Source organism: Ornithodoros turicata, chromosome 9 (genome assembly GCF_037126465.1).
Source record: "Ornithodoros turicata isolate Travis chromosome 9, ASM3712646v1, whole genome shotgun sequence".
NCBI classification, from domain to species: Eukaryota; Metazoa; Arthropoda; class Arachnida; order Ixodida; family Argasidae; genus Ornithodoros; species Ornithodoros turicata.
Genome location: NC_088209.1, coordinates 7,204,837 through 7,219,173, shown reverse-complemented (window position 1 = coordinate 7,219,173; position 14,337 = coordinate 7,204,837). Strand labels below are relative to the sequence as shown.

The 14,337-nt window shown below is 45.0% G+C and overlaps 1 protein-coding gene across 1 annotated transcript in view; it reads right to left on the bottom strand.

Annotated features, from left to right (window-relative positions):
- Positions 1–5,122: 5,122 nt before the first annotated feature.
- The window catches only part of LOC135368078 (band 7 protein AGAP004871-like), a 537,443-nt gene continuing 528,228 nt past the window's right edge, over positions 5,123–14,337 (bottom strand). Inside the window, exon 9 of the mRNA XM_064601154.1 lies at positions 5,123–10,390. Within this exon, the coding sequence (XP_064457224.1) occupies positions 10,181–10,390 (210 nt within the window). The 3' untranslated portion in view covers positions 5,123–10,180. The remainder of the gene's footprint in view (positions 10,391–14,337) is intronic.

Sequence of the window (14,337 nt, the reverse complement as noted above, 5' to 3'; positions counted from 1 at the left end):
TAGTAAGACTTTGGGACTGAAATGCTTAATTCCTACGATCACCTTTCATGTGTGGTGCTTTTCTGCAATAGTTTTTCTGCTTCCTATGCAATCGCTATAGTAGAATAAAGGAAATAATCTTGGGATAGTGATTCAATAAATAACAGGTCCCCTGTCTACAGCGTACGCGTCCTTGAACCATGCAGCTGCATGCCTGGGTGATGACGTCATGCCGCGGCTCTATTGTTTCAGGTGTACCTTGTCCAGGGGAGTTGGGTTGAGCATTAGTGGAAAAAACAGTGTAGCTCTGAGACAATAGGATGACGTCACGACCAATGAGGAAGGCCCGCAGAGGGCTCAAGGATTCACTTCTCTCTTGGTCACTGGCAGTGTGGACGCGTTGATTCTGCTCCTAGCAATTGCGTTGGCCATTAGTGGAAAAGTGTTGCCTCGGGTGGGATACAGCTTGCCTCTGACGGGGTACGGATGTGTGGTTCGTCACTGGTGAATGGTGTGCGACGATCCTAGTGGATTTTGTGTCGAGGGGATTTATAATGAGGGAATGCAGTGTACTTGAAAAATGATGGTGAGTGTCTTTTTCACTCTGTTCAAATGTTTTTCTGCGTTTGCTTTCCTCTGTTGCCTGGCAGTCGTGCGATTTTTCCTTGTGTAACAGCACTCATTGAGCAATGTCCTGACATGCCCTGACCTGCATGCTTTCCTTTGTTGACGCTCTGTATTTTTTTTTTTCGGACACGAAAGGTTCATGTTGATCGTTCTTGTCTTGACGATGACGTTAGTGCTGCTGCACCCTTGATTTAAATGGGAATAATGCCCGAACGATTCTTAATAATTTTGCGATTAAATTAGTTCAGAAAGTAACCGCAAGAGGGACAGATGCATGACTTTCTAGAGGAGAAAAAAAGCATTACGATTCAATTCTGTGCCTGGCTGTCGGATGGAGCAGACGCATCGTTCTGCGCTCCCCGTGACTCCTGTTGTGGTGGGCTGATTTGTTGTGTAACTAATTCTTTTGTACGTGATAACTTTGTCCCCCCTTTTTTACGATTTTCATACCCGTGCATGTTGGGCGCTGTTTGCTGTTGTCCAGGCATCCCGCTAGGGGGTGCAGATGCGTGACTTTATAGAGGAGAAAAAAGCATTACGAGTCAGTTCTCTGCCTGGCTGTCGGATGGAGCAGTCGCATCTTTCTGTGCTCCCGTGACTGCTGTTGTGGTGGGGTGCTTTGCTTCTGTGCCTGATTCTTTTTGTTGTTAGCTATTGATGGTTTGCATTCCTCTGTATTACGAGTGTTTTTCTCCTTGCATGTCCAGAGCTGTCCTAGCCTGCCCAGACATGCCATGATGGCGTCACAGCTGACGTCACAGGATGTCCGGAACTGGTGGTCACAGCTTTGCAACCTGCCTCTGTGCTCCGTCGCCCAGCGATGATGTCCTCACAGGATGTCCGGAACCAGTGGTCACTGCTTTGCAACCTGCCTCTGTGCTCTGTCGCCCAGCGATGATCAGCGGCCTTTCCGGACCGCTTTCTTCAAGATGGCGTCATTTATCTACAACTAAACTCCTTCTCTCCACTCTATTTCTATCTATTTATTTTATTTTTTATGACCAAGATTATCCGGAAACGCACAACTGGTCTGGACACGAGTTAGATGCTCCCCATTAGTGTGGTGACTCCCTGGAGGGTTCTGATTACTGTGGGGGGTGGGTCCCAATTAGCTCTAATTGATTAATTAATCGTGTTCTGCCCAGCTGTGCGTTTCCGGATAAACGTGGTCAGTACTTACTACTATTGCTCACACTCTGACGTGTGTACAGGAATGCACAGTAACTTGTTTGGCAGCAAATGCAGTTACAAACCGGTACAGTTGGTTTCGGTGACGTAGTTCGATTGCTCCCCGAATTTAGCACACTGGAAGATTTTTTTCACCACAGTTCGCATGAATTTAGAGCACATTGTTTATTTATATAATTTTTACCCACCTAATTTTGAAAAAAAAAGTTCCCGAAAACGTCAGGCTCTATTTATGTGATAACGCGATTTTAACCAGTAATTACGAAGGCATATCTTGAACCGTGTCTTCAGTTTTACGTGACACATATCTACTAAGCTTAGCTGAAACCTTACGCGAATCGAGCTATCCACTACCCGTGGCCTTGGTGATTAAGATAACCAATTTCAAAACCGGGAATAGTCAGTTGTACTACCTGAGTATTTTCCCTGCGTTTTCCACCCAGACGCTCTGACTCGTCGTTCGCTATGAAGTAGTCGGTCTAACACTCAAAATCCATGCCCCCCGTCCCCGCGGTGCAGCATGGTCACCAAACCTAACAGCTAAAAAGAGATGTGCTCCAAAGAGATGTGTCCTTCCAACGCTCCGGTATTTCGGTGTGTCCGAGTTGAATATGAATCTAATGTAGAGCACAGACTATTCCTTTCGAGTGAAAGCTTTTCAACGTCACAACAACTGCAAATTGTCGTACAAGCAGATCATATCTATGTGTCTGATGCCTCTCCGTGGAGGGGAGGCATTGATGAAGAAAGTAGCGTTACTGCAGGCAAGCTTTGGACACTAATAACTTTATTAGCAGCTCAAGGACAAAGCTGGTCCACATTATAAGAATCGTAAGAGATAAACATTGGAAAAGAACAGTTACAAACTGTTCGCAGCGTTGACGCTCAATGTAACACACGCTTTCCTTGCGGAAGCATAAAAGTACAGCTGTGAAGACAAAGAAATCACACTCACCGTATAGCGTGCGTTTCGTCATCTTTATTGGTGTGTGGATGAAAATCAGAACAAATATCATAGGTAACGTTTTTTCTCATCATTTTCTATCGGTACTGACACAAAATCAGCAACGATATGCGTTTGATGGGGACCGCTTCAACTTGTGTGTAAGTGTCAACTGGCTAATTAAATTGCTCAGTAATTTTCGACACGAATTAACGATGTCTGGCCTGAGAATACGATAGGATCAACGAAAATATTAACACGGATTTCTCAGTTCTGAAGGGCGAGGCTCGTGAAAGGAGTATAGTTGTTTGCAACGCAATACTCCCGACGGTGGCTTGCTTGCCTTTGTACCATTGTCGGAAGAATTACATGGGCTGGACAACGAAACTGAACGCAGAACCAGAACTTGCAATCTGGCCATTCTCGAGTGATGGCTCTTCTGCCCGATTTTTAAATGGGATACCAACATTTCATTAGCACACTTCTGGAAACATTATATAACACACATACATTTGTAATGTGTAACACACATGTGTTAACGTGCCATGTTAGCACGGCCCTGACCGAAGCAGCCGCTGTATCAAAAGCCAAGGTATCCAAGATGATGTTCGAACACCACAAAGGAGAACAAAAGCGAACGAACAAAATACAGGAGCTGCCGCAGCAATGTGCCAGACAGGGGGCTTATAGGTATTCACAGCAACTATGCCCATACACATAAAAGCTGCTCAAGAGGTGGTTACGTTGGCTGTACGAGCGGCCGCCCACCTAAACTGGCGAAGAACTGCTCGAGTCACTGCAGAAACGAATCCGCAGCTCGTTTCCGCCGAAACAATAGGTCACGAGTCTTACGGGTTACATATTCAAAGCTGCTTGTTGAAATCTTCCTCGAAGCGCCGAACACAAGTGTGCTAAAGTGCTTACATGCTAGTGCTAAGGGTGTGAAATTTGGAGGACCTTAAACGTGTAGTATTCTCCGATGTGCCCATCTTCCTCCTAGGAGAGCGGAGCAACCCTTCGCACACTTACAAACCCGTCTGTCTCGTGGCCAGTGCCAAACACATCAAGTGGATGAGGACAGCGGTTTGATGATCGGAGGTCAGTTGTTCGAGCAGCGATATCCTGGTATTTTCTAGGCCCACAGATTGTTCTCGACGCGCACGTTTGTTATCTCTGTAGGCCAAGGACTATTTGGCCACTCTGCAGGACCACGTGCGCTCAATGGTTCTAAGACAACAGCAAGAAAGTGGTTACAGAATAAGGTTACACGGAGCAACGCAGGTGACTTAATGGTTTGACGAACATGAAAATGAGTTGGAACATATATATCATAGCCTACGTAGCCTCCACACATTAAAGTGAATGAAAGATGCCATTACCGTAACACCAACAAAAACGGAACTTAATTCATCCCGTTGTAACCTTCTAGTAGATGAGACGATTAAACGTACAGGGACAAGCCTCACAACTCCCAGTTCCATACCTGAATTGAATAACAAGTGGAGTCATCGGTTGTGTGGTTCGTGATCTGTGAGAGAAACAAATTACAATGTACGGTTAGCCACGCCCTCTCCTTCTGAAGAAGCTCGACAATGCCTCAGGTTGTTCAAACGATCTCCCACGACGAGTGGACGAACCTTCTGCGGACACGAATGGGAGCTCTGCAGTGTCGGCCTCCTTGAGAATGAGAGGAAAGCGTTCTTCCCACTCATAAATCACGAACGACGCAATCGAGACTCCCGTTCCTTTAGGTGTCAGTGTTAAAGTAATGCATGTTTTACATCCCGCGTATACATTTGACCGCTTTACTTGCATTTTAGCGTCACGCAGCCCATCTGGGGCTAGCACTGGGCGTTTCAGTTACGCTGTCCAACCTTCATGGCTGTATCCCGGTGAAATAAATACTTCAGCGGGAGCTCAACAGAGGCTTGCCTCACAAGCTCAGTGTCCGACGACTGCGGTATACAGGCAGTTTATGGTATGCGGGCCATGAGCCGATATTGTCCCAGTGGAATGCACTTCCGATCCATTACGGTTCGAAAGTGAGCAAACACGTACAAACAAAAACAAAAAAGTTCCAACCAATTTTGCTGCACGTCACCCTAATAACGAGCATGGTGATACTGCATGATATGACCCTCGAGGCAAAGATATTTAATAATAGTAATAATCTATACGGTGCCCCAAAACAAGCCGTATGGCCTTTTGATTGGTGCACCTCAATACATAATGTAAACATAACACAGGGAGGCAAGCGAGCTGGTGTGAAGATGTAGAAGGCAACATTTCCTTGAGCATGAGGAGGGACGACGAGGACGGTAAACAGCAACAAGACAGAACAGGCTGAGCCTCGTCCTGTCTTGTTGCTGTTTACCTTCCTCGTAGTCCCTCCTCAAGCTCAAGGAAATGTTGCCTTCTACACATAATGTAACATAGACCTAGACATAGGTTAAAATTAGGCTGGGCATGCAACAAAGTGAAGTCACTGGCAGCGCAGACGTAGGAGAGGCACAAAAAAAAAAAAAAAAAAAAGAAACAGAGAGAGAGAGAAAAGACAAATTAAACGATTTCTTCGGTATCGAGATTGAGTTCAGACATCGATTGTTGACGCGACTTATACAGTCGTATTGAAGGGTTAATTTGCTGCATCATGAGCTTCACGTCTGCTGATTATTACATAAACACATATGGAGAACACCAGTGTGGGCGTTTCCTATTACTTGGGCTTCTTACGCAGTTGGGAAATTTAACATTATGAAGAGAGAGAAATATATCTTTCGTTTAATGTATCGTTTACCAGACTTATCTTACATTACGCAGTGTACGACTTGATATCTGCAAAGGGCTACTACTTGAATGTTGAATTTTACAGTGGCACAAGTTTGGAAAATACCTTCAATTATAACCTGGCACGCTGGTGTAAATACAGCGACCTGAGCTGCAAGGAACAACGACTGGATGACCTTCATTCGGTATGCACAAGAGTGATCAAACTACTGCAAAGATAACCACCGTGTACGATATGGTTCGGCGCGACGACAGTGCTTTACCAATGTGTTACACCCCTGTTACACGGGCATCTGTAACCGCGGTTACAACAACCGATTGTTCACCATCTAGTCAAGCATTACTGCGATCTACCAGATGTGCCGCTAGTTCTCTTTGTTAGTCATTTCTCTCTGTCTTTCTCTTTTCTTTTTTTTGTTCGTCATTTTACAAACTTAGTTTCCTGTACCAATTAAGCTGGTAAGAAACGGCATACTATTCTGGGAGGAAGAAAACGTTCATATGTCATTCCTTCTTCAGGCATATTTGTATTGGTGCGCTGTATGTGAGGAAAGACGCACACGGTTCGAAACGAAGATTGGTGTCGGGTTCGCTGCATGCCACTGACCGCGTGCGAAGCGTTGGAAAATTGAAGCAAGCGGGCAGCAGTGTGTTTCGCCGTCTCACCTTTCGTACTTCGAGTAATGTTTTAAGTGTCGCATTTGTCTGGCCCAGTAATTTATCTGGCAAGACTACTTTTGCCTACTTGAACTATACGAAGTTTAGCATGCGACGACGTTTCATTGTCAGTTGTATCTTCTTTTTTCCTGAGCATAAACCTGTATGAATAAGTAAAAGGCAGTTTTTAACCCGTACTCCAAGGAGGAGGATTTTTACTCCGAGGAGTAAAACTTTGTGTGTACCACTGACGGCGTTGTCATATATCCCGTTTCCCGTTATATGACGACAACGAAACCCTTGTCACATTTTTGAGTCAGAAGCACTTACCGTTGAAGCGATACACATTCACCATGACTAATACATGTAGTCACACAGTTGCATTCGATTGCTTCGATGCATTTCAACAGAGAAGGAGGCACTGTTCCCAACGCAAAAAGAAGTAATGGAAGCAGATCCAACGTCTTCTAGACTAAAAATGAAACCTGAACACCACGCAATACGCAATTGGTGCCCTGTCCCATCTCACTCCGCGCAAAGATTCGAGCTCGACTATCACAATACTGTCTGAGCCAGCCGAGAGCAAAACGTCGTTGTAGACGACATCCTACAGGTGGCAGTAAGAATGGCTGCTGCGCCCGTGGTCGGTGGCCAAACCGTTTGTAAGCCACGTCATGTATGTTTATGTGCACAGTTTTGCGGCATCTTTCGCCACAGTAGTTGGTTTTCCCTGCCCATCTGCAATAAAATCACAAGTAAGCGTGCTTTCTTTTGTTTGTTTGTTCGTTTTTTTTAAATATGGCCTTTTCTGATGGTCCCTTTCAATGATGATAACGGCACGTACTAAGGCTAACTCAGCCAATGCGGTGCACTGAGGCCTCAGAGGGGTAAGCTAACATGCCCCAGCACCTCGTAGGTTGAAGCACCTTGTAATTTAACCGAGGAAAATACCTTCCTGTAATTCTTACGCATTGCGCATGCGCCTAAACGCGGTATGAAGAATATCGGGAGAAAATGTTGCCCGTGACGCTAGACGAAGACGAGACGACGATTTGGCCACAAGCGACCGGTTGGGGCTAGTTAAAAAATGGTAGTTGCGGGGCATCTCTGTGACGTACTAGTCCTTGCAAGTTGCTCCAACGGCTGCCACGCTATCAGCGGCCGTAGTCATGGAAACTGTGCCGGTGGTGCTGGTCCTGGCTTGCCGTTGATGAACTCGTTCGGCGACGGCTGCCGCGGAAACGCGCTTTGTACGCAACGTTGTGAATGATGATCAGGAGCTTTCAAGCAAGCGTCCTTTAGTCTAGATGACGTTGGCGGACCACTCTAGGATAGTGGATGACGAGAGCGAGAGCGTTACAGCATATCATGATTAAGCATACAGTCTGCTATGGCGTGGCAGTACGGAGTATAACGGAAAAAGAAAAACGTGCTATTTACAGATTCACAGCTCTTTATACCTTTGTTAGAGATTGAATATAGCAACAGCCCAACGAGCACACTGCAACAAATGTGCACAGGGGGCGTACGGAGTCGAACGAGCAACAACAATAGGTTTGCCACTTTTATGGCGAAAATGAACATGATGCTTTGCGACGCGTCGTTTGAAGCAAGATTAGAAGTGAATACTATAGGGGAGAAATTTCTATGAAGAGTCTATCTTGGTCTCAATAGTGTAACCTTTGCTACGTCTACTTTGTACCATTGTCGAGAAAAATTGGAAAGTGTCAATTTATACCTTTAGAAAAGTGCTACAGCTACGATAAAATATAGTTACATAATTTCATGTAAGCTTCATGTACAGCACATGCTAGTGTGAGTGAGATTACGCTATTTCTGTATGGTTGTTTTGCCTACGATTCAACATGATTGCAATGGAGCAATGATAATTTCTAGGAACGTAGCGGAGATTGCTCTCACAACTATGGGCCATACGGAATCATTCCTTTCAAATTCGACAGGTATAAGCTTTATACACTCGTTTTTTTCAATATCTATCACCGAGAGATAAGCTACAACTACAGAGTACGGTTAGGAGTCATCGATACAGCCAACGGAGCGCATCCTAACCCGTGCCCCAAAATCTTCCAGTGGTTTATCTGCAGGAGTTCTGTATTCCGCAACGGCAGTGACTCAGCGGGACATTGATCTCAATATGGGTATTTCTGTGAAGCAGTCCCGGGAACCTTTCTGGCTGTGCCTCCCCATGGCTGAAACGACGTGCTGTTTCCGCCCAAGAACAGCGACGTTCGTAGTCATGGCTGCTTCTGCCCCCAATTCATGCACTACTTTCGGTCTTTTCACCCATTATCTCTGTTTGCTCGTGCAATGACGCGGAAACAAAACGAGTGAAGGGTTACTGCTGCATGCGAGCTTAAATGCAAGTGAGTGTTAGTGAGTGAGTGAGTGTTACTAGACCGTTGATAACGCCACCGTGGGGCTGCAACGTGCATGATTCAGAACCGTATCTGTTTATTGGGTGCAATAGACACGGTACATCGAGACCCACGTTATCAACGGATCTAGTACACTCTTTATTTCCTGCGTGCACTGGCCTTAACAAATCGTGTCAGGAACTGAAGAAAAAAATAGGTTGCATTGGTCGAGCTCTTTTTCTGCATATTTCTGCATGCCGGTATACCGGTGCCGGCATGCTGTGCTCTTGCAATTACACAACACAGGTGGACTATTGTGTTGTCTACATATAAAGCTCTGACTGAGGCAAATGAAGACAACACAACCTTCATTGCGTGGATGCTGAGCACGGCACCGCGAGCACACTTTTGTAGATCGCTACTCTGGAGTTGCCACGAGACGCGATGTCGCTATTTAAAGGATGACACGTGACGAAACGTGAGCGACTGGTTGTGGCGAGAATCGAACCCACACGCCTTCGACTGCTGGTCAAGTGTGCCTGCGATCACACTACGCCGACATCGAGATCCCGTCAACTTTCGCCGTCGCTCAGATCCTTCAGGGCTGTGGTGAGGCTCAATCGTTGCGTTTACCTTAATTGTAACACTCAGCCTATGCAGTTCACGCTACCGTTTTCAGGACGGTCTCGCCAGATGACATGCCCCGTACGATCCGCCAAAAGCGCAACATAGGTTACGCTAAGTGGTAAAGAGAATCTACTTCTGCGATCGTTACAGTGTCCTTACATGTTACTTTAACCGAAATTAGTGGTATTATTATCTGAACAACAGGCATCTGAGCTTTTCATAGATCAACGCAGCAAGGTTTTGAATGGGTCCTTTTTATGACTCCCATCAAATTAGTCCTACGCTATGTTTTCATTGGCAGAAAGGGTACCAACGCGATTTTTATGACGAATTGTATTTGGTACGACAAAATGTGGCTACTTATACTATGCAGTAAATAAACATAAGCACGGGCTTAATCGTCTAGTAGCATTTCAGCCATAGTGTGGCAGACGGATGTTCCTCGTCCCTGGGTTCGAGCGACAGCTGAGGGGCTGCAGAAACGAGGGGTCATTGGACGGATCTTGGATAACCTATATCGTGGAAATGCTACAGCTCCCTATATGGCTGTCAGCTTCTTTCTACCCAAGTAGCACACTTGAGGAATTTTACGTAGTTTGGTCAGAGCGCCGTCGTGTCTAAGTTGATTTAGGCGAGTGGCCGCAAGACTTGAAAGAGCAGCGCAGGTTTAAACGTTCAGCGCGTGACATATTTCGGTAGACAAAATTAAGAATTGGTTACGCGGCGGCCCTTTGCACGATTCCTGCACTGTTGCTAGATTTTAGCGTTTCGCTGCATTCACCCCCGCATAAAACACGTGCTCGAGTAGTAATGATGATAGCTGTGTGTACGGTGCAGCTCGCGTTCATATACAGACCATCGAGTGTCCGGGGTTAATCCGGGGTCAAAAGAAAAACACTGACGAGCCAAATAGGAATGCCGTCACTGAGAGTGCAGCACCACCACGACGTTGGATGCTGATGTCGCTTTATGGGATGACTCCCGACGGAGCGTTCTCTCAGTTGTCGTCGTCCTCTTCCTGTGCACGTAGTATTCCCCGCATGAGTTCCATGGGTAGCGGGAATACGATGGTCGAATTCTTCTCAGCCGCGATGGAGGTGAGGGTCTGCAGGTAGCGCAGTTGCATTGCCGAGGGAGATTGGGAAATCACTTCAGCAGCTTCTTTCAGGGAGCGAGAGGCACGTTGTTCACCGTCTGCGGCGATTACCTGGGAGCAACAATAATACACGCATCATGTGTTACATCGATAAGATTTCTGTTCCAGGAGATTTTCATGCACTCTTAACGTAGAACTTTACAGCATAGCACGCTCTTTCGATATATGACCGTTTTGACCTTTCTGGACACAATCGGACTTGGATCCTTATTGTGAAGGGACTCATTATATCATTCCCCGCATCACCACCAGCAACGGGATGGAGTATCGCCTCTGGCGATGAAACTCCCCATTCATCATCTTAAAATAAAGTTGTTGTTGTTTCGATATACGATATGGTATAGACCTGTTTCGAAATACTGCCACCTAGCGGCCGTGGGCAGCTGCGGCCGCCATCTTGCGGGAAACGGAGCGCATCAGACACACGCACGCGCCTACGGGCGGCAAGAACGGTGTACGCGATCTAATTCTCGCCGCATGATATACGTGCCTGTTTTTTTCTTTTTTTTTCTTCTTTCTTTCTTTTTCGTCATGTCTGTGAAAATGTTCCTCCTGGCTGGATGGATGACCGATCTATCTAAGTTGCCACAACTTTCGGAAGAAAGCATGGCATGGTTTGGCTTGTCACAGCGAAATTTCACAAGTTACAACTTTTACGTTGAGCAGTTTGTACACAAGTGGAGTGAAGATAGTATTTGGCTCGCAGCCTGCGTGTTCACATTTCGGAGAATTCAGATTTTGACAGGAGCATATTTGGGACGATTTACACTATGAACAGTGAGTTAGTTCATTCGTTCGTTCGTTTTTCCTTAGAAACAAACGAACAAACAAAGAAACATTATTATATACAAGCAAAGTATGTATTTCATCAAGGCATCGTGCTACGAAGGTAAGAAAAAGGATGAAAAAGGAAATGACCCCTACGTGTCGCTGATCTGTTTGGCTCACATGCACTGTTCGTGATGGCGAATGTGCCTTTGGTCTGCTGTGGCATAGTTGCTTCACAGAAGCTCATCTTTACTACAGGGCGGCAACTACTTTTTGTATTTTAACTACTAGTGTAACTACATCATAGCACCAATAGTTAAAACTACTTTGTAACTACTGCCGACGGTGTTTAACTACCTTTTTAACTACCTCGGCGTCTTGTTCGCTGCTATACAGGGTGTCCGCTGTCCAGCCTAAAGTACACCGACCGTTTAAACAGGACGATGCGCTCTACATGAAGCAGAACTGCTGGAGTATTCGATGCCCTGTGTTTTAATCGCTTTTTTTTTCGCTTAATTATTCAGGCATTTATATTGCCTCATATGATTACGTTTTTTTACGTATGATTACGTTGACTATATTTTACGTATGATTACGTTTTCAAGCTCTTTTAGTGACAACCCGAGGTGTAAATTAGAAATCTGTAGAGCGTGCCGAGAAACAGCAAGTGCAACCCTTCCCGCGAGTACGGCTCACGTAGACATTTGCCAGAGATAAAAGAGTCTCCAAGTTTTTCTCCAGTTAACCGTGCTGTCGGTTTCTTATACCGGCATGTGACGCACACAGCAGAAAATTTTATTTTGCCCATCCTAAACAATCTTGAGGACAGCTCCGAAGCAGGTTGGAGAAGAAGTCATAAAATGCGAAGTAGTTGTAGCTCGGAGTAACCTAACTGCTGTAGTTAACTACAGAAAAATGTAGTTTACCTACTAGTTATGTGTTCTACCAACCCGCCCAAGTTTTATCGCTGATTCACTAAACAGAAATCACGAGAACAACACCCAAATTCTCAGGCAAATGCCAATTTCAGGGACACGTGGGTCGATTTTGTTGTGTAGCCTAAGCTGACACATGTTGATTTTCAAACACTATTGCCTATATTTTCTAGTTGTCAAGTACAAAACAAGTAAGCACTTGAAAAGAAAGTTTGAAATGTGTACTTTTTACATAATTAATTCACACATTTCAACGAAGAGAAAAAGAAAGATAAATTCACAACAGCTCATAGGTTGATTTAGTCTGCAGTCTGCTGCTGCGTCGGCTTCTCCCGCAACATGGCCGGCGCAGCTCAGTTCGACGAAAGCGCAACAGGTGGCGCTCATTTTTGAAAAGGGTCTATGATATTGGATACGTGACGTATTATGTGATAATTGACACAAAAAGGCGTACGCCTCCCTCTCTCTTCGAATCAGAAGCGATAACCCTATCTTTCGTGGCAATAGTGTGAGCACAGCGTGCTATGTGGTGAAGTGCTGTTTTTAAAGTGTGCCTCATGAACGTGGTTCCGCACTGTTAAAACAGAACTTCACACTTAGCCGACCACCTTCTCGAATGTCCCCTCATTGTTTAAGATGATAAATGGGCACTAATTGTTTAAAAACTGAAGTCTTACACCTTTTTATGACACTTATGTAGTTAATGTTAATTGTCACAAATAGGCGTGCTCCACGCGCTTTCCATAGGTCTGGAGCGATAACAGTATCCTTCTGTGCAGTGGTTGGTCTTCACCGTGCTATGTGGTGAAGTTCTGTTGTAAGAGTGCGGCTGTGATGCAAACCACCTTCCATCATCGAAACATACACCGTATTTTTTTCACTCTTCATCGTGTTAAAGCGCTGTTTTTGCAAATACGCAGCCCTTTTTGTTCCGCAGAATCCAATAAAAAGGCATAACAACAGCGTATGAAAAGATTTCCCGACAATCCCATCTGAAAAACAGTGTTTTACCGTGAATACAACTCCCTGAAATGGTGTTTCCGTGGAATGTACCATTTACAATGATGCTTTGAATTGGTGTGAGACGTATACACCAAGATATGTGTGCCATAGGAAAACAAATTTACATCCGAAAGGTGCAAATCTTCGCTGTGCACCACTCCTTGTTGCCCAGCAAGAGTAGAGAGTGGTGTTGCTCTCTTCTGCTTACTGCTGCTGATACTCGAGGCGAAGCGCGACGCCGTGGTGATTTTTATTATTCAAAATTAGACTATTATTCTAATCTTTTTGAATACATTTCAGTGTGTAAAATGGAAGTTTTTTGTAAATAAATACCCATTTCTTGATAAGACCTAGTCACGACCATATTGACACATACGTGAGAATAACAGCGCTCAAACGGGAGACGAAATACGGAACGAGACACACACCGTGCCCTTTTCTTATTGTGCAGGCTCAGCTGAAAAGTGTAGTAACAGTGTCGAAAAACGTGTTAGCTAAGCAGGCGTGGAACGCACAGTCCTGAAATACTGCTTTTCCCAGAATACACCGTTTATAGAAAGATGTCTTATAAAACACCCTGTTGCAAGAGTTTTGAAAATTACACCACAAAGATGTGTCATAGGACAAGACATTCCAAATGGTGTAATCAATTCATTTGTGTCCAACACTGTGTCCGACGTATTCGCACATTGCTAGGTCATTAATAATGCTTGCCTTTTACCCCGAAGATAGATATATGATAATGAGCGACGCTTCTGTGGCCGCTTCCTGAATTAATCGACAGTCATTGTGGTTGTGTGAAACAATAGTCCCAGTTCATGATCAGTGCACGTTTCCCGTAACGAAGTCTCTCCCATTAATTTAGCACTACCACTTCTTTCACGTCCACTGCACGCCCAATACAAGCCACACCGTGCTCGCGTTCATTGCGGAGCACGCACGTCTATTTGTACGTGAAGACAAAACTTCACTATATAGCGAAGCTCCTGTTCAACAGTACTTTTGCTCGACCAGGAGTAGCCAAATTCAGTCAAAAAGTGGCATACAAGTCGCTAAATCTTAACTCGATGCGTGATTGTGTGACGTATGCAATGGTCACTGTTTTAGACCTGCAAATAAGCCAAATTACTAAAGTAGGTGCTTATTGGGCTGTAAGTGCAATAATACTAATAATTGATTATTATTTTTATTATTACTACCACTACTCGGATGATGGTTGTGGCAATGTTGATTGAGCATCCTATGCGGCAAAGTTGCACCCCTAGAGTGTAACCGGACGCCTATGTCCTCCAC